Here is a 26,567-nt window from a genome sequence, read left to right on the forward strand (position 1 = left end):
TAAAGGCGTCTGTGCACAATGTGCTGTATTTGGAGTATAAAGATAGATTTAAAAGAGGCCAATAACAAGTCAGTATGAAAACAACAGAAAAAATGACTAATTGCAAATTCAGTGTGCAAATATTATGGCTGTGGGTTGTACTTTGAATTCTAAATGTTTTATTAATGTAAGATTAAACAGCAAGACTGTTAGCTAAATTATTTGCAGAAGTGTAATTTTTTTTTGTGGCTTGATGCTTAGTTACTAACACTCCTTAAAAAAAAACAAACCAACAAGAAAAGCTCTGAGCCCAAATAGCATTTTCTTTTATTTAACAAATCAACAGTTCTAAGCTCAAATAGCGATCTTCTTTTATTTAACAAATCAACATAGAAATATTGCATTGACTTAAGTAAACATGATCATTCTTAAATCCATAAACTGGTAGAAATACATCGTTTGAGTAACCTCTAGAATGATAAACTAAGGCAGGCATCCGATGCTAGCCCAGAGTGCCTCAGAAAGACATGATCTACTGAAATTTACAAAACGACCATGGGCAAAACACCACTAAGTCAACCCAAATATGAATATGCATTAAAAATCCCCCCTCCCAAACCCACCCCACATCCATTCTTCATTATCATCATATTCATTCATCATTCATTAAAGCCTATTTACAGTGAGTGGTACTTGCACGAGTGGACAGAGAATCAGGACGTTTTATCATCACTATAAATGGTTATGAACTTCATGCAAGTGCAACACTGACATCAATCAAATCTGAAATCTGAAAATGCCAAACCTGTTAAAAAGACTTCAAAATGAGGAAGAGAACAAAGCATCCACTACTAAGTACAGATTAAGGCAACAGATTCCTGATACTGATACTGTTTTAGTGTCATGGAATTAAAGCTGCACTAATCATAATCAACGTTCCCAATTAAAAATCACATAAACCTACTAATTTACTCAGTCAAAACAAACATGAACAAAAATCAAATGTTCACATTGTGCAAAAAAAAAAAAAAAAAAAAAAAAATTTGTAAATACAAATGGTGTTTCACAACCTTCAGCACAGTGCAATTACAGAGTTTTACCATAGAAAAAAAGCCCTTATAGTTCTATACATATGGCGTGGCTTTTTTTACTTTAGCTTGCAGGAAATAAAGCATTAGAGTCAACTAGCAGTTGATTAAAAAGGGAAGTCTCATAACAGCTCCGAGATCCACATACCCAGTTATATGGGTAAAATATATATATATGTAATCAGGATGGAAAAAAAGCTCTAAGAAAATAGGTTTAGCATTAAAAAAGTTCTCTGTAATATAACCGTTCTCTGGTTTTCCACCACAGCAATCTATAGGATTACAGTAATTCACCTTCTACTGCTCAAGCTAACATCACAGAAGTACTGCTGGAGGAGACGCCGGCTCGCAGCGCCTCTCTGTGGCTTCTAACAGTAACTGCAACACTTCAGCAGCACTAAAGTGCCACAGGAACAGTAATAGATGGAAAGCAAGTAGATTCTTAAAATTTCCCAAATGAAAATCAACACTCCAACTTCAAAATCAGTTTAGAAGCAGTTGGAAAATAATGATCATGAATGTTTTGCTCCACTGAACGCATATCTGATATCAAGGATGATAAGTATTCCTTAAACTTCAGTGTAGCGTAATAGTGCACATAGTAGTGTTCCAGCCCATGGACTGCTCACCTTTACTCTATATTTGTCTTTTTTTTGCCGAGTTCTTCCAACTCATTTTTGTTTCTATTTTGGATTTTTTTTTAAAAGCACAGTCAATTTATTCAGTATAAAATTCTGTACTGTGAAATTATTGCATAAACAATCTATTTGCATAAGCTATCCTGAATGTTATTCACGGTTCATGTTTCTCTCCTGGCCTTTTTCTTCTGAACTTGCTTCGGTGGTTCCCAATTCTGATCAGATTTCTCTGTGGAAGCAAAAATAAAGAATTTTATTCAGCATGATTATTATTAGTTATATTATTATTATTATTATACAACAGGGTGCCAAAGTCAACTTTGAACATCTAGGATTTCAAATGTAATTTAAACCTGGAAATAAAGTTTTTAGGATTTTGGAAAAAAGAGGGGGAAATTAAATGCAATAATATTCTGAAATGTACATTTTTAAATTCAAAGTTTAATCCAAAATATGCTGGATTAAATATTAATAGATATTCTCTGTAATGGGAAAATGGTATTAAAATAAAATGAAAAAGGAAGAAGTTCAAAATATTACTTTATATAAATGTTAACAAATAAAATACAACATGAAACATTTTCATTTAGTTTAACCTCCAGTACTAAAATAACTAAATCCAACAGATTAAACATTCTATCCATCTATAAAAAAAATAACAAAAATGTCAAACAACAAAATTACTAAAACATCATCACTAGATCATCATCGTCATCTGTGATCCACTCACTTTGTGAAGACTGTGGAGGGACGTTTTGCTTGGATCTCTCATCTTTTGGAACATGAGGAGGATGAGGCTTGACAGTCGCACTCTTCTCTGCAGGAGCAGAACCTACTTGAGTCACCTGGAAGAGGAACGTACAACTTGTTCAGTCATGCAGAATTCAACCACGGCTGACATTTAAATATTCGTTCATTGTGTCAATACTTTGTTTATTAAAACATGGTGGTTACCTCAGCGGCTGAACCGTCTTCTTCTGGTCTCTTCTTTTTCTTTCGTCTTTTGGATTTTCCACCTCCTGCAGGATCTACCTTGTCATTGTCATCATTTGAGTCCTACATCCAGATCAAATACTTCGTTAAATCTACTAAAAGTTTTGTTGATATAAGTTACAAAATAATAAGTGAAGGTGTTTTTTCATACCACAAGTGGCTTGGACACTGGCATCTCTTTCAAAGTGGGGGGATCTACTTTGGGCTGTTCATAATTGTCCCACACCTCAGTTGGAGCGTTCCAGTCTGAGCTCATGCCCTCGTTGGCAACACCATCTGAAATCATATGGGGATACTGGTGATGTTACACAAAAGTTTAGGGTCTGTGTTTTTTTTTTAAATACTTTTATTCAGCAAGAACACATTAAATTGATCAAAAGTGACAGTGAAGACTTTCATAAACGTTACAAAATATATTTATTTAAAATACATGATTTTCTTTTGAACTTTCTATTCATGAAAGAATCCACAAAAATATTAATGTTGTGTTTGAGTAAATCAGTATATTAGAATGATTTCTGAAGGATCATGTGACACTAAATATTGGAGCGATGATGCTGAAAATTCAGCTACGCCATGCCATCACAAGAATTAAATGAAAACAGGAATTTTAAATTGTGATAATATTTCACTGCTGTGTTACTGTTTTCTTACTGTATTTCTAATCAAATAAATGCAGCCTTGCTGAGCATAAGGGACTTATAAAAACATTTTAAAAAAATCTTACCGATCACAAACTTCTGAATGAAACGTTCATCAAGTAAATACTGAGTCTAAATAAGTTTTGATCTTACTCAAGCCGGTCCATTGACTGTCAAAGGTGGGTTCCCTGTCCCGTTGCCCGATTTCAGAGTTAGATTTAGTCCTAGTCTCTCCACCTGCGAAAATACACGGAAAAGGTTAATGCTTCATGTTTGTAGTTCTTATTAGCATACAAGAACAAAATTATGTGCTCCTCACAAGAATAAAAATTAGAACCTGATGGGTTCAGTCCGAGTATTTTCAATTTTACTGCATTCGGTTCTGCCTTAATTCTACCATCCAAACCAGTCCACGGCCCTGTCAAAAAAAAAAAATAGGACAGTAAATATAAAACTCTGTGATATGTGCTCTGTGTTGTTACTATGCTTAACATTTAAGTAAGGTGAAATAACTCAAAGGTTTGAGTTTCATTAGATCTACCATCTGATGATTACTACATGTAACAAGAAATTTCAAGATCTGAAAATAAACCCTTAAGAAGCAACCATTGTTATAAACAGCTCTGATCTATTACCCTCTGACTCTTGTTTCCAGGTGGCGTTCTCACGGTTCTTGTGCCCAGGGGTCTTTCTCCCAGCAGACAACTCGTTGTTTAAAACATTTGATTGGGTTGACTTCACAGGAACCTGTGTCCATCCTCCACCATTAACAGAGTTCACATCATTCCAGTTAGACGACACTAAAAGAAAAGGGTGAAATTTGTAAGATAAGTCCTGTCACATCACTATCATTGTAAAGTTTGTGGATGGTAAGAGGTTTTTGAAAGAAGACACTTTTGCTCACATATATGCTGCGTTTATTTGATCAAAAATGCAGTAATTATTTTTATGTATTTTAAAAAGTAATATTTCAAAGCTGAATTTGCAGGAGCCATTACTCCAGTCTTGTGTCACATGGAGAAAAATAAATAAATAAATAAAAATCTAATATGTTGATTTGCTGCTCAAGAAACATTTATCATTATTATCAATGTTGAAAGCATTGCTTAGTATTTTTGTGAAAACGGTTTAATTATTTTTTTATTTTTTCCTGGATTCTTTCAAGTTGAAAAGAACAGCATTTATTTAAAACAGAATTATTTTTTTATTTTTTTAACATTGTAAATATTTTAAGTCTCTCTTTTGATCAATTTAATGCATCCTTGATGAATAAAAGCAGTAATTTCTTTCTAAAAAATCTTTTTATTTTACGGTCCCAAAACCTTTGAACAATAGCATAAATGAATCTATGCCCTCAATAAAAACACATGCATTTCTGCAATTCAAATGTCTTACATGGAATTAATTTAAAGTTTATTTCAAAAAGAAATGGTGAAACATTCACAGATTCTATATTCGGTATATAAAAAGTGTAATTTTTACCTTGGTGTATAATGGTGTCACCCTTTGAGGCCTTGGCACGCGATGACTCTACAATAAAACAAAGGAAAAGCGCTCTAATGATCAAAACTAGCATGTGTCAGAGGAAATCCTTGCTTATTAACATTTTCTTGGATGCTATGAACACGGTCTCATGAACAAGCACTGAATTTAGGAAATGCATACCCTTGTTCTTTTTGGTGCTAGCTGGGGCTGTAACCGCAGGTTGCTCTACCTTCGGACTGGCACGATCTCCACTCTCAGGGCTCCCAGAGCTGTCACCAGGGCCCTTCTCTTTTTTGCGCTGCTGACGTTTTTCTCGATTACTGACCTTGGTTTCCCAAGCACCTGCTAAACACAGTCATACTGAAAGAGCATCTCGCACAAGCAGCTCATTTGAATTTCTGAGATCAATCACTAACAAACAGCTTAATACTGAAAATGTGAAGTTGCCACAGTTTAGTAACCCAGTTTCATACCTTCATCAGGTTCCTTGCCATTGGTGGAGGAAACATCTTGGGTTGGCTTCACCTCTGGTTTTGGTTTCTTCTTGTTTTTCTTGGTCTACGGAAGAGCCAAAAACACTCATTTAGAACTTCCTGACAAGTCAGAAACAAAGCATATTTCTTCCTCTCACACTTACTACAGGCACATAGTGACATGCTGTTAAAAAGACTTCTTAAAATACTTGTTCGGCCTTGTAAAAACTATGCCTAAAGTTTGAGGCCTTGGGACAAAGTACACAGTTTCCCCTCTGGATGTACCCTACATTTGCTGTTTCTGCATTATCAAATTACAGGCCGATACTGACACCCGACCTCTCTCAATCACTGTTTACAGACTGAACCAAGGCTGATTCAAACCTCCATAGCACTACTGTGCAAAAGAGTCAAATGTACTTTCCAAACCTGTCAAGTATTTTTAATGTGCATTACAAGTAGAGTTGGAAATTTCATAATTGTGAATTCAGAACACATGAATGACCAAGCCAAGTCATATTTACAAGTGGGAAGCTGATTCCAGATAATACTTGAACTGTGACCTTGGAAAGGGCATACAGATTTGAAACACTGCGTAAACACTGATATATAATATGGATAATACCATAACATATCTATAATCTAATGCCTATAAAGAGTCTATAGTGCAGATATTCACAAACTTTTTATCTGCCAAATCCATTTGACTAATTTCACTTGCAAAATATTCACAAGCACCCCATGAGAACCCTTAATTTGTTTTTAATAGTTTAACAACAGATTTGCTTGTTCACGGTTCTCTGATTGTCACATGGCATGTAGGTAAACAAAATCTTTTGTAAGAGAGGGAGGATGGGATTGGGAAAGGTCCACGAGCCGAGACTCGAACTCGGGACCCCTGAAGCGCAATGGTGCTGTTGGAATCACTTTCAGAATGATTTTTTCCAGCTGATGAATGATAAAGCACCAACTGACTGTCAAATTCACAACTTTAAAGAGCAAACATTTCAATCAGAAGACAATTACTGCAGCATGTGCTTATAATTAACAGAAAGTTATCGTCAGTTGGTGTGGATTAATAGTTTTCCTTATAGCAATCTTTATATTTATATAAGTGTGTGAACAGGCCTTTAATCACTCAATTATTTTAAAGGTTTGCGTCACATTTACTTATATCATGTACAAATATTTGTGACCCTGGACCACAAAACCAGTCTTAAGTCGCTGGGGTATATTTGTAGCAATAGCCAAAAATACATTTTCAAATTATCAATTTTTCTTTTATGCAAAAAATCATTAGGATATTAAGTAAAGATCATGTTCCATGAAGATATTTTGTAAGTTTCTTACTGTAAATGTATCAAAACTTAATTTTTGATTAGTAATACGCATTGCTAAGAACTTCATTTGGATAACTTTAAAGGAGATTTTCTCAATATTTAGATTTTTTTGCAGCCTCAGATTCCAGATCTTCAAATAGTTGTATCTCAGCCAAATATTGTCCTATCCTAACAAACCATACGTCAATGGAAAGCTTATTTATTCAGCTTTCAGATAATGTATAAATCTCAATTTCGAAAAATTGACACTTAAGACTGGTTTTGTCATCCATAGTCACATTTGTATTCAGATGTTTTTTTGTTCACAGTATGACTCTTTTGCTTCGTTTATTCTACTTCCATGAAGTTTTCAGTCAAATCACTGCATACATAGATTTGACATTGTTAGCAAATCTCCAAAGATCTCTAAACTGTTTTGCTCCTCAGAAAAGCAAACCACTCCTATTAAAATGCACCATAGCTGCGCCAAAATGCGCTACAATTATTGTTACTACAAAAATATAAACAAACAAATACACTTCCTCAACGAAACCAGCATGAATACTAGGTGGACCAACCTTTGTGTCAGCAGGTGGCTGTGCTGGTGCTGGTGCAGGTGCTCGCGCTGGTGCAGGAGGGGGTTTCTTTTTCTCCTCGGTGACTTTGATTTCCTCCTGAGGTCCAGCCACCGTCTGTCCATTCGCCTGGGCCTTCTGCTGAGGGAGCATGACAGTTAACGTTACACACTCCTCATTTCCTTCCTCTATCAACTGACAGTGCTTGAAAACAACCCTTAGACCATGAAAACCGTCACTACGGCGGATCCTTTATCTTTTAGACTCACAAAAAGGTGGCGTTTAGCCAAAACGAAACTTATGAGCGTGTCTGCTGTACTGTGCTACGTGGCTTTCTTACCGCCGTCGTGTCTGTTTTATTACCATAGCGTTACTCGTAATCAAATAACGACGCCAGATTTGTTCATTTAATATTAAATGTGACAATAAGCAATACAAAAATTAAATAGTTATGATAGGGAAAGAATTTTTATGTGAACAGCTGATTCTTAGCGGTTTTGACAGGTTAGCACGTTAGCAGCTAACTTACTCATGCAAATCTCTATCAAACTCTAACTTTGTCAGCTAAATATGATTTTTAGGAAGATAATGAATCTCAAAACCTAGCAGGCTGCCTATTTAGATTTCATTTTTGGGTATCACAAAAAGGCTGTCTAGGAAGACAGCTGTCTTAGTTTTGAATCACAGCCATTAGCACTAGCAGATCACAATCACAGGCCGCTTACCTTCTCGGCTGCTTTCTTTTTGTTCTTCTTTTTCGGTTCGCTCGGCTCGGTCTTTACAGCCTTCGGTGGTACGGCGGCCTTAACCGGAGCCTCGGCAACGGCGGTGCTGGGGCTCGCAGGAACGGGCGCCACTCGGCGCTTCCTCCGTCCACAGGCCGCGATCAGCAGCAGCACCGTCAGCCCGATCAGCGCCGCGCTCAGAATGAGCCACGTCGGATACTGCTCCGGCTTTATCCCCAGATCAAGCCCCAGCTCGGCCTGGAGGAAGTCCAGGCCGGAGGACAGCAGCCCGCGGATACGGTCAGACACGTACTCGGCCCGCTGTGTGGCTAAAACTCGCCAGTCCTGGTCCATTTTAAGCAGGCGGACAAGAACCGCACTCAGAGACGCAGAGTGAGCTGCTGCTGGCAGCGGGAGAGAGAGAATGGCAGGAGGGAGTGGCTTTGATATTTCTCGCCTTCTTACATTATGGCTGTGTCTCAAAACATATCGATCTGACTACCTAGACAACACTTTTGGGCGTCTTTGGAGGGCGCAGCATTTTTGGACATCAAAAGGCGAAAAAAAAAGTCTAAGGAATATATCTTCGATTTTTTATCAATACATAAAAAGTTTTCGGGCTCACTTCCTACTATGCCACTTTTTTTTTCTTTTTTTTTGTAAAATGATATTAATTCAGTTTTAACCCATCAAAATTTGTTTAAATAATTGGTTCTATCACTGATCCATAATAATCATTATATAGACCAGTGGTAACTATATTTTAAATAAAATCACTAAACAAATAAACATGTAGTAATCTGTTTATTCAATCTGTGTTTGTCATAAATCAGAAAAGGACACTGATTTAAGTCTCAATAGTTTTTTTTTTTTAAATCAATAAACACTTAAATACTATTAAATATTAGTGCTTGTTATGTGTATTTAAGTATAATCAAAATACACAACGAACTAAATAAATCAGTTAATTCATTAAATAACGTAATTGTGTTTTCACTAGAGCTGTCTATAAAAACCAGCAGGCAAGAGTAGTGTTATCAGTCAGGAGAGGGAGGTGAGTTTAATTCTATTGCAAGCTAATTTTTTTTTTTTTTAAGGTATGATGCGTTGAAAGTACTGAATGTTTTTACACATTTTTCAACTATATAGCCATCTGTGTTAAAGGGAAGTTATGTTTTGTTTAACCCACAACATCTGGCCCTGAATTCTTTATTTTTTATTATAAAATTTCGTGGGATTTCATGTCACATGATTAACTGGGCAACCAGAAATGGTTCAATGGTTCACTTTGAGATCAAGACCCCATAGTGGTGAACCATCGGAGTTTCGAAACAGTGTGACATAACATAACGAAGCTTCGTTTGGTAAAATCACGTGACCTGACCGGTTTGATACGCGCTCCGAAACACTGATTCGAAACAAAAGATTCGCAAATGTTTCGAAGCTTTGTGAAGCAGTGGCGCCCATCACTAGCGTCCATAATTCTCAAATGGAAGAAGTTTGGCACAACCAGGACTCTTCCAAGAGCTGGTCGCCCAGCCAAACTGAGCAGTTGATGGAGAAGGGCTTTGGTTAGACTGGTGACCAAGAACCAGATAGTCACTGTTGTTGAGCTCCATGATCTTATATGCAGAAAAATGAGATTTTTTGGTCTGATGAACCTCAGTTCTAAACATGTTTGAAGGAAACCAGTCACTGCTCATCATCACCTGCAGAGTACCATCCCAAAAGTAAAGTGTGCTGGTAGCAGCCTCATACTGTGGGGCTGTTTTTCAGAGGCAGGGACTTGGAGACTGGTTGAGGGAAAGCTGAATGGAGCAAAGTACAGAGATATCCTCAATGAAAACCTGTTCCACAGCACTCAGGACCTCAGAATGGACAGAAGGTTCACCTTCCAACATGACAATGACATTAAGCACACAGCCAAGGTAACACAGGAGTGGCTTATGGACAACTCTGTGAATGTCCTAGAGTGGCCCAACCAGAGCCCTGAATTGAACTCTATCGAACCTCTCTGGAGAGACCTGAAAATGGCTATCCACCGACAGTCCTCATCCAACTTGACTGAGCTTAAGAGGATTTGCAAAGAAGAATAGCAAAAAATCCAGGTGTGCAAAACTTCTTGCGTCATACCCAAAAAGACTCGAGGCTGTAATTGCTGCCAAAGGTGCTTCAATTAAGTACTGAGTAAAGGGTCTGAAAACGTATGTAAATGTGATATTTCAGTTTTTTTTTCTTTTTAATAAATTTACAGACATTTATATATTTATTTCTTTTCTTCCCTGTATGTTGTTTGCAGGGTTTCCACTTGCACCCAGACAAATTCGTTGTAGCCTATAACTTACAGGCTAATTACAGAGATGTAAAAACTCAGAATTATACCCGAGTACAGATACTGAGTGAAAATTTTACTTTAAAAGCAGAAACGTGCAACTTTAAATAGTACTCCAGTATTAAAGTAGAAGTAACCTTAAAAATAAGAGAGAACATTCTTGTTTTATCATATTGAATTCTTACAAAGTTTTAGTTAGATACCAAGGTTTGGTAAAGGGGGAAAAACACAATGGACAAAACATCAGTTAATATGCAGCACAGTAGAACAACAAAAAATACAACCCTTAAAGAGATACGCCATCCTTTACACTCTCATGCCATCCCACATGTATATGCTTTCTATTCAATTCTATTGTTTGCAACAATTTAGCTTTTCTTATTGTTTATTTGGGGCATTTATTTTCTTAAATATTGGTATGTGATTGATTGTGATTCATTACTTTAATTAATAGGCAAATCATGTAATTATTTAGATTAAAAAATAATAAATTTTTACTCCGTATATAATTATAATACCACTTATCTATTTTCCATTATCCAGTATTTTTGGAGATTTGTAACATTTAATAAATACAAAGCGATCATGACTACCAAATATTAACAGTATTTAAAATCTCATTATTGATTTTATTTGCATTCAATCTTGTGCATTCAGCTATTATTTTGCACAGACAGCTAACAGTTGTATAAAAATGGACAGAAATAATTAATTTAACTGGCTTAAAAAAATTGAAGCCAGACATTTCCCTGATGAAAGTTACAAGTGAAGCTAAAACTTACCTGATTACTGTGTAAAAGAAAGTAAAATTGTAAAAAATGTAACAAGTAATTCTGTAATAAAAGTTAAAATAGAATTGTCAGGCGTATAAAGTACTGTTTTTTCAAGTAAAAGTACAAGTAGTCAGTTTAAATTGTAGTTGCATGAATAACAAATAAACCCCAAACTAATACTTAGGTACAGTAATCAAGTAAAATGTAAAAAGACCTAAAACATCTTTGAAATTGTAAACGTTTTACTCTTGTTCAATGAAAAAAAAAGAAACCAAATTAAAACAAAACCTAAAAAGTCTACAGTTTATTGTTTACTTTCTTCTTGGACTTAAAAGCAAAAAAAAGTTTTTCTGCAGAACATAATGAAACTGTCCCAAAAATAAATAATATTTCTTCTAGTTCATCGTTAGAAATCTGCATCAAGAGTGAATTCACAGTCCATCACATTTGACATCACTCCAAGTCGCTGGTATTCAGCCACTCGCTTCTCAAAGAAATTTGTTTTTCCCTCCAATGAAATGGACTCCATGAAGTCGAAAGGGTTTTCTGACTTGTAAACCTTTTGAGACAGAATTTAAAAAGCATTGCTATATAAATACAAAGATTATAAGACAAAAATCATAATACAATCCTGATAAAATACTGACTTTGGGCAATCCTAGGTCTGTTAGCAGCCGGTCAGCCACAAACTCAATGTATTGCTTCATGAGAGAGCAGTTCATCCCGATTAAATTGACGGGTAAGGCCTCTGTGAGAAACTCCTACAGAAAAACAAGCAAATACAAATGCAGTTACGCTCATGCCTGAAATAATGCATTCTGCAGCACTAGAGTATAGCAAAGTGTACGTACCTGTTCAATGCTCACAGCTTTCGTGATGATGTCTTTCACTCTGTCAGCAGACGGTTTCTTCACCAAGTAGCTGTATATCAGACATGCGAAATTACAGTGCAGACCCTGTGAATTTTCAGATGGCACAATCAATAATCAATAACAGCCTTGATTAGATTTTCACTGGGACTTCTTATTATCTCTCTATTTTTTTTTTTTAATCATGGACACAGATAACAAATCTTGATCAAAACATGATCTGAATATCTTAAAGATTTAACCTCATCTCTGCTGATGAGTTCATTGGAGTAGGTGAGTCCGGGCATCAGCCCTCTTTTCTTCAACCAGTAGATAGCAGCAAATGATCCAGAGAAGAAGATGCCTTCCACTGCTGCAAATGCTACTAATCGCTCTCCTAAAACCAAATAGATAAATATATATACACTGCTTTTGATCAAGTGTAATAATCAATATTGTATGCTCATTTTAGGGTAAAAAAAAAAAAGCATTTTTTCCACACACCAAAAGTTGATTTTGTGTCAGTGATCCACTGTAAGGCCCAGTCTGCTTTCCGCCTTACACAAGGCATGGTGTGAACTGCATTAAACAAATAGTCCCTTTAAGAAGAAGTAGTTTGGATTTAGAGAGAGAGAGAGAAAACAATACTATATACAGATAGATAGAAAGATAAATAGATTTGTTTACTGTATTGTTGTTTTGTGTAATGTCATAATTTCACTATTTGTGACCCTGGACCACAAAAGCAGTCTTAAGTCGCTGGGGTATATTTGTAGCAATAGCCAAAAATACATTGTATGGGTCAAAATTATCCATTTTTCTTTTATGCCAAAAATCATTAGGATATTAAGTAAAGATCATGTTCCATAAAGATATTTAGTAAATTTCTTACCGTAAATGTATAAAAACTTAGTAATATGCATTGCTAAGAACTTCATTTGGACAACTTTAAAGGCGATTTTCTCAATATTTAGATTTTTTTGCAGCCTCAGATTCCAGATTTTCAAATAGTTGTATCTCGGCCAAATATATATCCTAACAAACCATACATCAATGGAAAGCTTATTTATTCAGCTTTCAGATGATGTATAAATCTCAATTTCGAAAAATTGACACTTAAGACTGGCTTTGTGGTACAGGGTCACATTTATGATTGATTAAAATTGTAATATATGTGTTATAAACAAAGATGTTGACAAGTAGAGCAATCATTAACTTTATCTCTTATGTGTACAAGACTTTTTTTGTGGTTAGAAAAAAATGTCTTGCAAAGTTTGCTCATAAACCACATAAGGAAAATGTTGTCATAAACTGCTTAACTGAATCTTGCACCTGTCACCTGTGTAAAAGCACTTTAAAAGCTGGAACTGACTTTGTTAAAGTAAAGAAATACACTTTTTACACATTTTACCTCTCTTTTAGATCCCTTATGTAGGTGTTGATAAGCATGCTGTACATTTCGGAGTGCACATTCTCTATGAGGATTTGAAAGCCGTAGAAGGAGCGAGCTTCTGGGATCTGTACCTCTTGACAGAACCGCTGCACCTGTGACAAGTAAAGACATGATGTTTAGAAGGGACACATCTTCTTGGTCTATTCAGTCTGATATTTTACATTGGTTTTAATGTAGGTTAGAAGGAGATGCACTTGCCAGGTTCTCATTGACTATCCCATCACTTGCTGCAAAGAAAGCAAGTACATGGGATATGAAGTGTTTCTCTTCTGACTTCAGCCTGTCCCAGTGAACCAAGTCCTTTGATAAATCCACCTAAAACAAACCATTGAAAAGTTTAGCAATTTCACATTCAGCAGAAATAAGGACAAATACTATTTTTGATACAATTTTCTTAAATGTATAGTTCCCCAAAACTGAAAATTCACCCACGTTACTTCAAAAGTGGGTTTCTTACTTCCATGGACAGGTTTAGAACAAAATGAGGGAGGGTGAGTAAAGACCTGTTTACACCAAGAACAATAACGACACATAAGCATCCACACCAATGGACTATAACCTGTTTATCACAAGGTCTGCTGAGGGTCGTCTGCTTTAAAAAATTGGGTGGATTCTAATTGGCTGTCAATGTTTTTATTGTTCATCAGTTGGAAAAAAAAAAAAATTCTAAAAGCAATTCTAACAATATCGTTCTTCTGTTTCTTTATGGTTACAGTTGTGCTGTGGACTTCCATATACTCATGGAATTAGAACTATAATTAAAATTTTATAAAGTTGTCATTAAGGCCAGTTCACCCCAAGAATGTTAAAAGCGTCCACACCAATGTACGATAACGTTATGCTTATTATAAACGCAAGCACGCTGCTGTTTTGTTGTCTGCAACTTTATGCTATTTAAAGTCGAGTGGATTCTGATTGGCTGTCAATGTTTTACTGTTTATCAGCTGGAAAAATATCGCTGAAAGCCATTCCAATGACACCCTTCTTCGTTTTCGTTGTATTTGTGACATGGACTTCCCTACTCTCAACGAATTAGAATTAAAACACACTAAAACAGCTAAATAAATTGATATTAAAGTTATAGTTAAAATCAATAACACGTACACCATGGAGACGTCTATTTGACGTCTGCATTTACATCTGCAAGACATAAGAGTAGATTTCTTCTTAGAAATCTTAAGAGTAGATTTAGATTTCTTTAAGATGTTTATGATTTAGAATGTATGTAAAACTGACATCTTGCCTTAAAATTATTAAGTAAATAATAATTGAAAAAAAAATAAGTTAAGTGAATTGTCAAGTTCACTTAACTTTTTTTAAAAACTTATTTACTTAATCATTTTAAGGCAACAGGTTTCCTCAATTTTTTTAAAGTTAAGTCAACTTGTCACTTTTTACAGTGTACATGTGCTATGTGATAACTATATTAGCGTCTGGTCGATTCTGATTGGCTGTCAATGTTTTCAACGTTTATCAGCTGGAAACAAATTGCTCTGAAACCAATCAACGATATCGTTCCTCTGTGCTGTTATCGTTGTAGCTGTGGAGTGGATTGCGCTGTTCAAGACAATGAGAACAATCGCAACTTTATAGTAATAGTTTTCTTTAAACGGGTCTTTAAATAATAATTGAATTTTCGGGTGAATTATCCGATTGTGCCCTGGCATGGTGGTCGCACGTTGTAATTGTTTTGCAAGTACAACAGTTATTACAATGCATTCAAGTATTTTCATCAGAGTTTCCAAAACGATCATCTTAATATTACATTGATAAATAACAAAAAATAATATTCACCTCCTCAACTGTCCAAAATGAAGCCTGAGCTTGTTTGTACATTTTCCAGATGTCGGGATACTGAATAGGAAAAATGACAAATCGCTTTGGGTTTTCTCTGAGAAGGGGTTCGTCTTCCACACTGTTTGTGTCAACATCTTTGTGACCATTCTGCAAGAGAAACATAAGAGTTAATCGAGGAGTACGGGTTTATAAAGATGTGTTAATTCAAATCTCTCATTATGAGAGCGCAAGAGGAACAACTGCTGCTGAACACACTCATTTCTGAGGCAAACTGATGACGAATCTGCTTACGAAAAATTTAAATGGACGGCTTTCATGTACATGTGATTTAAACAACACTACAATCCTCAAATTTATTTACATATAACTCAGAAAATAAATATTAAAATCAATTTTGATTCACTTTATCCATACCTTGATGTTACAACTTATGTTTAATCGAAATATTGCTGTCGCTATCCGCACCACATAACACTCTTTTACTGACACTGTCATTATTATACAAAATACTTTAGATTTCATTTTTACTTTAATTGTATTTATCATAAATGTTATATATCGTTTTGTTTAACTCCACGGTTACTTTACCTAATGCGCGAGGCTCTTTGTTATGAAAGCTCACAGCCGCACACATAACAAGGCAGGCAGATTCAACATTTTTACGAAGACCGCAAAATCGCATTTAAATGCTGTAGAATAAGTTTATTATTACCTGATATTCCATAATGTTCGCGGGAGTGTTGCTTATACCGGAGTTCATGGTTATAATCGTCTTTGGTCAGCAGCTGTGAAGCTGTGATCTCGCTCCATCGTCTGTCATTGAGAACTAGCTCCTGAAGCAGTGAACAACACGCGACTAGCTCCTCCTCCACTGTACACTCTATAGAGGTTAACCCTTTCCTTTCTCATGTCTTACATAAAGCTAAAATTATTAAAATATAAAACCACCCTCTTACAAAATATATGTAATGTCAGTGTTGCTTTGGGTATTGTAGTTTAATTTATTAAACTAAGCTTTCAGGGGTCTACATAAAGCACTTTGAGACACAAAAAACGACTCGATCGTATTTGCTCAGAAATGTATTAAATTAATATTTTAATTACTTTTACAAGCACAATTTTACAGTCAAAAACAGGCAATGGTCCATTAGTGGACTTAGACAAAAGGTATATTTCATTTCTAAGGGGTTTGATTTTATAAAACGGTGAGCTGTTATAATCAAACTTGGACACTATGCTAGACACACAAGAGGTTGAACATGAGTTTGAAATATACAACATTTGAATTTTTGATTGAGAACTAGTGCCTTGCAGCATTTAATCTGATTGTGGTGAAACTTGTTTAGGTGTTACTTGAGGTAAATGTGACCTCTAAGCACATTGTCAGCAGATTCATAACACCAGGCAGTCTTTAGTTTTTTAAAGCATACCATTAGAGAAAACAGACCAATTTACATTGACCTTCAACTGATAACCTGGCAGAATGTTCAAAATCTTTTGAAGGGACACTGCAAATTACAGCACACTCAACCATAGAGCACTATGAAATATATAACAACCTTTGGAAATACTGTCACGTGATGCACCACATGTAATGAGGAAACCATAATTTGGCATGATGAGCAAAGAGAAGCTCCCTGCTCCTATAAAACCCATGAAAAGTGAGAATGAGAGAACAAGGACAGAATTGCTAAACCAATTTTCACTTGTTCACGCACTATTTGTGCAGAATCTAAAATCTGTCCTGATTTGAGACAAATGCATCTTGTTGTACAGACAACTAATTTACAAGACTGTCAGTAGGTCATCTATATATGTATACATAATAAAATTAAATTAGTTTAACATTTATGTAAACGGTGTTTGATTAAGAAACCCAAGATTTGGGTGCCATCTCCACAGTTATCCATTTTGTTGCATATGTTATTTCATATGGGTTTTCTGTCATTCTTTTTGAGTGATAAGGAAAGTGAGCCTTTTGTAATTGTGAGAAACTGAGGTAACAATGTCAATCAATTAGTTTTTGACCAAGTCATTTTTTCTCCCCCACCAAAACAAATACAATTTTCCACCCATGACTGTTGGAATGTTGACTCTGCAATCTATTCACATGCCCAGTGGTTAGTGGACGGAGCGTGGCTCTTTTACAAGCCATACTGGACCAAAGAGAGGTTTTTCATGGTATCATCAAGAGAAATTCCAGCCTCTTGCATCTCAAACCTAGAGGAAATGAAAAAAAAAAAAACAGCATGATATTAACTTTAACCCTTGTGCTGAATATCCTTTACCCAATTATGCTATATTATCACCAAATCTTGCCTTCAATCTTTCTGTCAACATGTTTTCTTTCAATTAGTACAGGCTTTGTTTTGATCTGAGCATATGAGTGAAAAAAGACTTTTGCGTTGATAATTTTGGCAAAGTTCACTCAAAATCTCAGATCAATGAGGCCTACGACCAATCAGTTCCAGATAGAGGCTGATAAAAAGATTGAATCCAGAACACAAAATGACTGGAAAACAACAGTTAAAGGGATAGTTCACCCAAAAATGAAATTTCTGTCATTAATTACTCGCCCTCATGTCGTTCCAAACCCATAAGACCTTCATTCATCTTCGGAAGACAAATTAAGATATTTTTGATGAATTCTGAGAGCTCTCTGACCCTCCCATAGACAGCAATGTAATTACCACGATCAAGGTCCAGAAACGTAGTAAGCACATCGTTAAAATATTCCATGTGACTGACATCAGAGGTTCAACCGTCATTTTACAAAGCTACGAGATTACTTTTTGTGCACAAATAAAATAAAAATAACGACTTTATTCAACAATTTGTCTCCTCCAAGTCACCCTGGCACCATTTTGGAGAGTATCCACTGAACCTAAACAGCATATGCTGTGCCACGCAGGTATCCGTGTGGCGAAGCTGACACAGAACAGCATAAGCGGTTTATGTTCAGTGGATACTAGGGGTGGGCGATATGAGCTAAAATTCATATCACAATATTTTCCACTGTCCAGACGATATCAATATTATATCGCGATATGAGAAGAAGAAAAAAATGGAATCACATTTAAGTAGACCTTAGTTAAATTACAGGCAAAATATGTATTTTAATCTTATATAAGAAAAAAAGAAACATGATTTCAAGACCTAAGGCAAAAACAGAATGGTCTGACTTTAAGATGTGTGAAATTATGCTACATAAGACACCTGCGCAAAAGCAAAACAGCAAATGGACTGAAAGAACATGCAAATTCACTCTATGACAGCAGATGGCTCTTATGGCCTCAATTTAGCGTTCCTTTGGTTACCGCTGTAAACTAAGCGGCTCTGCGCTGCGCTTATGAACACGGAGGTAAGAGAAAGTGCCTTCTAAAGTTTTCTGAAGAGAGTTCCCTTCAGATACTCATTCATATTAACCCCCTGCCCCCAATTCATTATTTATATTTTTCTTCCTATATTTCGAGCATTGTGAACAGAACATCTTGTGCTGCCTGCTACAGTATTTTGTCTCTTTGTGTCGGTTAACAGCCGTTTACAGACTTAGTAATATTACCACACAAATTACATTTTGGGAAATTATTGCAATCCAGTTTGTGTGCAGTTCCGAAAAGCCGATCGTGTGTTTGGAGCAAAAACTATCCGGTGTTCTGACATTTTATCCTACCTGTCAGATTTTCCTACTAGGGCTTACTGCGCATGCGCACATCAATGTTGCGTCTTTTTTCTCATGCTGAACAACAATATTTAATGTATCTGCATCACTGCATGGGTAGGTTTAGGGTTGGAGTAGGTGTAGACATTAATAAAACACAATCTATTAGGAAGAAAAAATTATTTATTGTTCGTTTCCGGTTCTGATTTATGTCCGATCAAGCGGGGCATCTCTCTCTCTCTCTCTCTCTCCGATGAAGCAGTAACGACCGCGGGGAAAAAAATCTTTGTTTGTCCATCCAATGAAATCCATGAATATATAACAGTATCCACGGTATAGCAAAATCCATATCATGGCACAACATAATACCAGTGTCACGTTAATACCGGTATAGCGCCCACCCCTAGTGGATACTCTCCAAAATGGCGATAGGGTGACGCGGAGGAGACGAATTGTTGAATAAAGTCATTATCTTTTTTTTCTTTGCGCACAAAAGGTTATCTCGTAGCTTCGTAAAATTACAGTTGAACCTCTGATGTCACATGGATTATTTTACCGATGTGCTTACTACGTTTCTGGACCTTGATCGTGGTAATTACATTGCTGTCTATGGGAGGGTCAGAGAGCTCTCAGAATTAATCAAAAAGATCTTAATTTGTCTTCTGAAGATGAACGAAGGTCTTACGGATTTGGAACGACATGAGGGTGAGTAATTAATAACAGAATTTTCATTTTTGGGTGAACTATCCCTTTATATTTAATAACCTTTTATATTACACAATCACTCTTTGTAATGAGTGAAATGAAAAAGGGAAGACAAAAGCAGTCTGTGACAAGCACAAAAGGACAAATATAATGTGATCTTAATCACCAGTCATCTGTGGAGATGGTGTAATACACAGGTGGTTGGTCTGTGTCGCTGAGGGTTGACGGACCCTCCTGACCGCTGGCCCCCATGTTGTTGAAAATGAGCCAGTCCCCAACAGCGAGCTCAGGGAGCAGGCAGTGCTCCACCACCTGGTCCAGAGGGTCACACGATGGACCCCACAGGCTGCTGGAAAACACGGGCTCATCTAGGGTGAGCGACAGCTGAGAAACACAAAACAATGAATTTAGAAATCTCAGGCAACTTACTGAAATATTGTTCATGTGTTCAGGTACATGCATTGTTATTTACCTTGTGGACAGATGGTGTGGTGATGACATTTCCAAACAACTTCCCCATGAAAGATCCATAAACACCATCATTCATGTAATACACAAATTCTGGTGCATCGTTTGGGGTCAGCTCATCTGAAAGTGCAAAAGACACAGTGAGAAAATAATGTAGGGATGTAACAATGTTTGACGATAAATCATGATAAAATTCCCCACGGTTAGTATTACCGCATCATATTTTAATTATCATTAAAACCGTATTCGATTACCGCGATTTAAACATCTCACGATAAATAAATACTGTCCAGCATAAAGCAGTTTTCAGTAACAGTCTCACGTGCGCACAGCAGCAGAGTAACTTAGTTTTGCTTTGAGTGAAAACACGGCGGAAAAGCTGGGAGGTTTTAAAAGAGTGCTAAGGGAATTATACAAATGAATTAATTATATGAATATACCTCTGAAGGTTCTGACTGTCTTCAGAAACGATTCGATGGCATTTTGTTTTCATCTTCGCTGCATGTAACACCTAAAGGAAGTGTTCTTAATTGCAATACTGCCCAGGAGTTTACGGGAAACAGCTGTTATTCAGCTTTTTCATCAGCGCCACCTACTGTCAGAGAGTGGATTTACAGAGACTTATATTTACAATCAGCTTGTGTGCAGTTTCTGTCTGGCCAAAAATGGACCGAATTTGCATGCCCTGCTGTAAATATTGACCGGTTGAGGAAAAAGAAGCTTATGTGGATTCTACACATTTAAACAATTTAGATAAGTTATGTAGAATTATTTATGGAGCAGATAAAATACATATAATCATTTATTAATGAATAATCATTGACTTAACCCTTTTCTTTATTTAAAGGCTGAAATGTGAGGTTTACCTTTATATGAAACTTTTTCAAAGCTTTATTTTAACGTTTACATTAGATATTTGAACGTGCTATTAAACTGTTGTCAGTCAAGTTGTCATTTAAAATCCGAACATCATTGGTAATGTTATTGTTTTAGTGATTATGCAAACAAAAAGTCATTTTATTTGTTGTTTGTTGACTTTTAAATATAAAACTTGGTGAAGCGATTTATGCGTCTGTACTTTTTGAACATCTCCAGCACATTTTAACAATACCGTGATAATACTGATAGGCGTAATAATTTTGGTCACTATAACCGTGATAAGAAATTTTCATCCTGTTACATCCCTAATCTAATGCCATATATATATATATATATATCTCAAATATGATGGGACTCACCATGAGTGCTGCTATGAAGATCCCGGTATACTGCTTTTTTGCCAATAACATTGACAGCCAGAGTGAAGGAGGAAAACACAAAGAAATTTCCCGGTTCAGCGATGACGCTCACTCCAGACGCTGAGGGGAAATAGGCCTCCAGCAGGGGTCTGACGATCGAATTTACCTGATCAAACAGACATGAAAGAAAAGCTTTGAGTAAGTGGATGATATTCAAAAAAGGAAAACAAATGAGACTCATGCTTGCCGTACCTGTTTCAACTGAAACTCAGAACCACTGAATCCTCCACCAATATCCAGGATCTTCATGTCAAAGCCTAGTTCCTTCTGCAAAGTAAGGAAGACTCAGCACTCCAATAGATACATGAAATTTACTAATAATCTAAATTAAAGTATCACATTATAACATTCGTACTACTACTCACCGCCATGTCAAAGATGCAGCGGGCGTCTGACAGTGCATGGGTGTATGCTTGGGGATCTCGGCATGATGCTGGTACTTGGAACCTGCAGAAAAAGTCCCACTTTCTAAAGACTCTAAATAAGACAAAGTAAGTCTCAGAAAATTAGTGGTGACAAAATCAGTTGACTTACGTGACTCCAACCACATTCACACTCAACTCCTTGGCCATTTCCAAAAGGTGTCTACAGCTCTTTAGGGAGCAACCAATGGTCACACTTGCTTCCTCAACCTGTGCGTCAGTAGACACTTGAAGCAAAAGCCTGTTAAAACAAGAACAGTGCAGAAAGAGAATTACATAAATATATAATAAACACTTACTGTAAATAAATAATAATATATTACAATATAAAATTAATTTTATATAAATACTATATATTTTACCATTCAAAGATGAAGACCAAAAAAGTTTTTTTGAAATAAGTCTCTCATGCTCACAAAAGCTGTATCAATAGTTTTTTTAATAGAGTAAAACAACATTTTAAAACAGCTGTTGTCTATTTTAATTTATTTTAATAAATAATTTATTAATGTGATGCAAAGCTGAATTTTTTAGCAGCCTTTTTTCCAGTCTTCAGTGTCACACAATCCTTCAGATATCATTCTAATATGCTGATTAGAAACATTTCTTATCATCAATGTTGAAAAGAATTTAATGTGTCCTTTCTGAGAAAAAGTATTCATTTCTTAAAGAAAATGTAGTCACACTTTAGTTTTGGGATTTATTCTCACTACTAACTAACTATTAACTACAACTTTTGCCTCAGTAAACTCCTAATTTGCTGCTTATTAATAGCTTGTAAGGTAGTTGTTAAATTTAGGTATGGGTTAGGATTAAGGGATCTAAAATATGGATGATTAACATGCAGAATAAGACATAAATATGTACTTTATAAGTATAATAAATAACTAATATGCAAGTAATATGCATGCTAATAAGAAACTAGCTAATAGCGAGAATTGGTCCCTTAAACTAAAGTGTTACTGAAACTTTTACTGACTTTTGAATGTCATATAAAACGTACATACGTACATTTTGTTTTAATGTATATTATACATATATAAAATATGTTTTAAGGACTTACTTGGCCTCAGGATGGGCACGGGCAATTTTGCGAAGCTCTGCCTCATTTTCACACACCAAATAGTTAATGCCAGTCTTGGCCGCGTGTTTGATGAGTGAAAGCTGCTTGCAAACTCCAGACAGGATGATGTTCTCAGGAGGGACATCATGATTGAGTACCAATGTGGTTTCAGCCTGAAAGTAGTAAGTACATTTCTATAAGTTGCCTTCAAAATAAACGTTTTGAGATCTTTCTAATATCTCTACAGGTAAGAATCAAATAAATTGTTACCTTATTTGCACAGACAAAACCAACGCCAAGAGCAGACAGGACTTCAATGACTACAGGGCTGCTGTTACAGCTGACTGGGTAGAAGGGTCGAACAAGAGGCATAGTGGTCTTCCACAGAACATGCTGTCGCATTAGGGCCCCAAGGTCGGCCACAACAAATGCATTCTTTTCAGCCTGTCAAACAAAATCAGATCAATCAATGAAAAAGACAGAAACAACACCGCTATGTTCCATTTGTTTACTAAAACAGATGTTCATAACACAGTCTGACATTTACTGGGAGAATGATTTTCTGAACTAACCAGATTTTGCTCATAGACATGGCTGTCGATGACATTGTCAAGGGTCGTTCCTCCCTCAAGTAGTTCAATGAAGTAGTTTGGTGCATCAACAAATCCTTTCATCTCAACCGTATTCCGCAAATCCGACAATCATAGAGAGTTTACTGAGCCGCTGGGGTATTCTGGGTATGCAACAAACTGTTCAGGGGAAACCAAAACAGCAGTTTCATTACAACAACATGCATAACATACAAATAACATTACGTTTTCACACAAAACATTACGTCAAGGTGTACAACTACAACACCAACCCACATATTTCAAAGCCGTGTGTTTTATGAGGAAACTTTGAACAGGAAGTTCAAAGTCATTGTAGGGCTATCGTTGATCTAAATTGGGTTTCTATGAGGCTAATAAATACAAGAGGCAGGAAAAATGAATCACATAACTAGAGAAGGCATCATGAGTCCATCTTTAGAGATGACGACAACACATAGGCTTCAAGAATGTGGCCTACAGGCTATTTTTTTTTACTCGGACCCAATCAAGATAAATCCCTGTGGCTTTGAAGCACAATGGAGCATTTGATGGTATTACCAATGGATTTATGCAGTATGAACGGGGGACAAAGGTGTTACATATAAGCCACCAAGAGTGTTATGTAAAACCAAAAACAATCCACAACAGTTGGATGAGTGCAGACACAGATTTTGTGTGTAATTAAATAAATCATATTATTATGTAATTGTCTCTCAACGGTACTTCAGGAGGGGTGCATGTCTAATATTCTATTTAGACTCACATGGACAACGTGGGAGATGGTCCTCTCCCGCTATCAACTAGGATCCCAAGGCGGCTCAGCGTTGAAGTCAAACTGCTCGCGGTAGAGGGCCTCCCCTAGGCCTTCTGGGTAGCGCTTATACACTCGCAGAGAGAGTGGGGAGCCCTGTGGAGTCACAAAAAACAGGTGTATACATAAATATTTGATTTACAAGAGCAGCTGATAGATAAAGTAAACTTATATAACACAAATGTACCCAGGCAGGTTAGAACATTTCTGAAATAACTCTTGACTTAGACATAACCAGTTTTCTTAATACAGATGCATTACACATTTTCAGCACCACTTTATTTGTAGGATATAATGTGATGAATTTATCAAGTGACCGCTCATTTTCCGCTGTAGTTTGTACTTGACTAGTTAAATGGACCTGATGATCAGATACTCGGTGTTCTCATTTTTAAGCATTAAACAACACGGTCTTATCTGGATCTTCCCACATGTGGTCAATAAATGAAGTAACATGTTGAACATTTATCAGAGGTCATTGTGTTTGTTTCTTCATGTGGACACCACCATAACCCTATAAAGCCTAATGTAGCCTGTTATTTGACACATTAATTTCTCAGGCCTCTAAATGATCAACATCATCAAAATTTGGCTGGAAAAACCTGTTGCACACAACCTACTTACATGCATTGATTCATCTAATAGATAGTTATAGTTCACACTTTTTAAGCAAGTAAATGGTAACTTTTATGTTATTAGTAACGTCATAAGATGGACAATTAATGGACTAAAGCAAATGTATCACCTTTTAGAAAAACCATGTTAAAATGTGAATATCAAATATGACACAACAGGCTTTTCAGGATTATATCATCTTTGTATTATACTTTTCAATCACCTTACAAAAACATTTTATTGAAAGTTACAGAGTGACAACTGTTATTTATATATAATACGTAATTATAATTTTATGCAAGTATTCAGTTATATTATTGTAAAGATTTACATTATAAGTTATCAGAATCTCATCTTAATGTTCTCACTATATCATAATACACATAGGTCATAAAATCCTAATATATATCCAAAACAATAAATAAATACAAACTTTTTGGGAAAAAATTAATAAAATAAATTAGTTTTTATATTTTGTCTAAAGGTTCAATAAAGTGTTCTATTAAAAACATATATTTTCCCAGCTATTATTTCACATGTCAGACTTTACATTTATAGTTATTATGGTGTAATAAGCATGAAAGTGACTTGTGTTTTGGTATGAGGTACGTTAAGCTAATGTTTTACCGAAACAGATGTTTCTTAAGAAAACTACATTTGAAACACAACTAGGCCTAATTAGTGTTAGCATAATAGATTTTATTATCATACATGTATGAATGTCTAATCTGATATTAGAACACAGTAAATCAGTTTATAAAAGTAATGTGTAACACGCTCATCATTCAATAACCTGATAGGACATGTCGTAAGCGCACGGGTCTGCCCACTGAATCAGCTCACTAACTGTTTAGCCAACTAAACACGCGCCATGCTCCGACAACTAATGATTTATATACATAAACACGTTTAATCCTCATAATTTGTGAATTTGAGATCTACTTCTCGTTGTCCTTCACGGAGCACTGCCGTTGCCCGTATAACAAGCGCGACTACGACCAACCGCCATGTTGTGTCACGGCTCCTCACAGCAAACGGCGGATTTTTCCGGGAAGAAGACTAAAACCAACAACAAACGCGGTACTTACGTGAGATAACGGCCTGAATGATTTGGAAAATCGTCTTCTCTTTTTCGGCGGAATTTTTAAAGAGTGGTGGGGACACAAATAGAAGAAAGAAGAGGGGCTGTATGTGCCATATGCCTGGGCGAGGATAGCTCGGCGGAACACGAGAGCGCTGCTGTCTGTCTCAGGAAGAAATGGTCGCTGCTGGAGGAAGGCGGGAGAAACGGCTGTTAGAGAACACGGGGCGGGGCCTAAAGTACTGATTCTACTACAGCAAAGGCTTGGCTTGTGAAGAGCGACGGAGCTACGTGACTGGCTCAGGACTGGTCGTTCTGGGGAGGATTACCAAGAAACGCCAGCCCACTCTGATTAATATTCATGAGCTCAGCCTTTAGCTTAGTCAGAGCCGAGCTTTTAGTAGGATTCGGATATCGGTGGGCGGGGACATCTGTACTCGTAAAAGAAGTATGTTAGAGAAACACACTCCTTTGAACATGTATGGGCCAACGTGGACTCTGTTTATATTGCTTAATATGCTGCTTGTACTTTCTGATACATGCTTCCCCTCTTCTTATTTTCACTATATGAAATTCATTGTTGTTCATTTAGATTTATAGTAGATTTTGTTGTAGTATATTGTTATACTATACAACCATACCACCAGAACCAGTAAAACCATTTTAAAATGTAGTTCTGTACATTTTTATTAAACGTTTGATCATCAGTTGTATTCCTTCTGATTCATAATGAA

General features: G+C 36.2%; 3 protein-coding genes across 8 annotated transcripts; all 3 read right to left on the reverse strand.

The window, feature by feature from the left end:
* Nucleotides 1-289: 289 nt before the first annotated feature.
* On the reverse strand, nt 290-8,367 carry mtdha (metadherin a). 6 transcript variants are annotated; one of them, XM_058754589.1, is made up of 12 exons: nt 7,917-8,367; nt 7,195-7,329; nt 5,298-5,382; nt 5,005-5,169; nt 4,822-4,869; nt 3,975-4,139; nt 3,659-3,757; nt 3,493-3,576; nt 2,850-2,974; nt 2,660-2,761; nt 2,436-2,550; nt 290-1,934 (listed from the first exon to the last, which is right to left on the reverse strand). In XM_058754589.1, the coding sequence occupies exons 1-12, from the start codon at nt 8,268-8,270 to the stop codon at nt 1,867-1,869; spliced, it is 1,545 nt and encodes a 514-aa protein (XP_058610572.1). In that variant the 5' UTR covers nt 8,271-8,367; the 3' UTR covers nt 290-1,866. The 6 variants fall into 6 exon arrangements, with proteins under 6 accessions (XP_058610572.1, XP_058610573.1, XP_058610571.1 ...); XM_058754590.1 differs by having other exon boundaries at nt 5,005-5,166; nt 7,917-8,366; XM_058754588.1 differs by having other exon boundaries at nt 5,005-5,166; nt 7,195-7,332; nt 7,917-8,366.
* Nucleotides 8,368-10,115: 1,748 nt separating this feature from the next.
* rrm2b (ribonucleotide reductase M2 b) lies at nt 10,116-15,983 on the reverse strand. Its single transcript, XM_058753657.1, has 9 exons — nt 15,832-15,983; nt 15,117-15,266; nt 13,521-13,637; nt 13,281-13,414; nt 12,374-12,468; nt 12,133-12,266; nt 11,873-11,977; nt 11,669-11,782; nt 10,116-11,580 (listed from the first exon to the last, which is right to left on the reverse strand). The coding sequence occupies exons 1-9, from the start codon at nt 15,877-15,879 to the stop codon at nt 11,428-11,430; spliced, it is 1,050 nt and encodes a 349-aa protein (XP_058609640.1). The 5' UTR covers nt 15,880-15,983; the 3' UTR covers nt 10,116-11,427.
* A 215-nt stretch (nt 15,984-16,198) lies between these two features.
* Nucleotides 16,199-26,044, reverse strand: azin1b (antizyme inhibitor 1b). Its single transcript, XM_058754565.1, has 12 exons — nt 25,841-26,044; nt 24,090-24,233; nt 23,309-23,485; nt 23,007-23,180; nt 22,737-22,909; nt 21,786-21,914; nt 21,617-21,698; nt 21,444-21,518; nt 21,192-21,357; nt 19,958-20,073; nt 19,652-19,869; nt 16,199-17,339 (listed from the first exon to the last, which is right to left on the reverse strand). The coding sequence occupies exons 3-12, from the start codon at nt 23,408-23,410 to the stop codon at nt 17,264-17,266; spliced, it is 1,311 nt and encodes a 436-aa protein (XP_058610548.1). The 5' UTR covers nt 23,411-23,485; nt 24,090-24,233; nt 25,841-26,044; the 3' UTR covers nt 16,199-17,263.
* Between the last annotated feature and the right edge of the window lie 523 nt (nt 26,045-26,567).

The sequence above is a fragment of the Onychostoma macrolepis genome, chromosome 19, assembly GCF_012432095.1.
Source record: "Onychostoma macrolepis isolate SWU-2019 chromosome 19, ASM1243209v1, whole genome shotgun sequence".
Taxonomy (NCBI): Eukaryota; Metazoa; Chordata; class Actinopteri; order Cypriniformes; family Cyprinidae; genus Onychostoma; species Onychostoma macrolepis.

Coding starts and splice junctions, on each gene's coding strand:
- rrm2b (XM_058753657.1), bottom strand. CDS start 15,879: ATGAACTCCGGTATAAGCAACACTCCCGCGAACATTATGGAATATCAG. Junction 15,267..15,831: donor CGAACATTATGGAATATCAG/GTAATAATAAAC, acceptor TTTCTCTTGCAG/AATGGTCACAAAGATGTTGA. Junction 12,267..12,373: donor TGACACAAAATCAACTTTTG/GTGTGTGGAAAA, acceptor ATTTGGTTTTAG/GAGAGCGATTAGTAGCATTT.
- mtdha (XM_058754587.1), bottom strand. CDS start 8,270: ATGGACCAGGACTGGCGAGTTTTAGCCACACAGCGGGCCGAGTACGTG. Junction 5,383..7,194: donor AGCCACCTGCTGACACAAAG/GTTGGTCCACCT, acceptor GCTCTTCCGTAG/ACCAAGAAAAACAAGAAGAA. Junction 1,935..2,435: donor CCCTCCACAGTCTTCACAAA/GTGAGTGGATCA, acceptor TTGCTTCCACAG/AGAAATCTGATCAGAATTGG.
- azin1b (XM_058754565.1), bottom strand. CDS start 23,410: ATGAAAGGATTTGTTGATGCACCAAACTACTTCATTGAACTACTTGAG. Junction 21,915..22,736: donor CGTGCCCATCCTGAGGCCAA/GTAAGTCCTTAA, acceptor TTGTTTTAACAG/GCTTTTGCTTCAAGTGTCTA. Junction 21,358..21,443: donor CTGAGTTTCAGTTGAAACAG/GTACGGCAAGCA, acceptor CTGTTTGATCAG/GTAAATTCGATCGTCAGACC.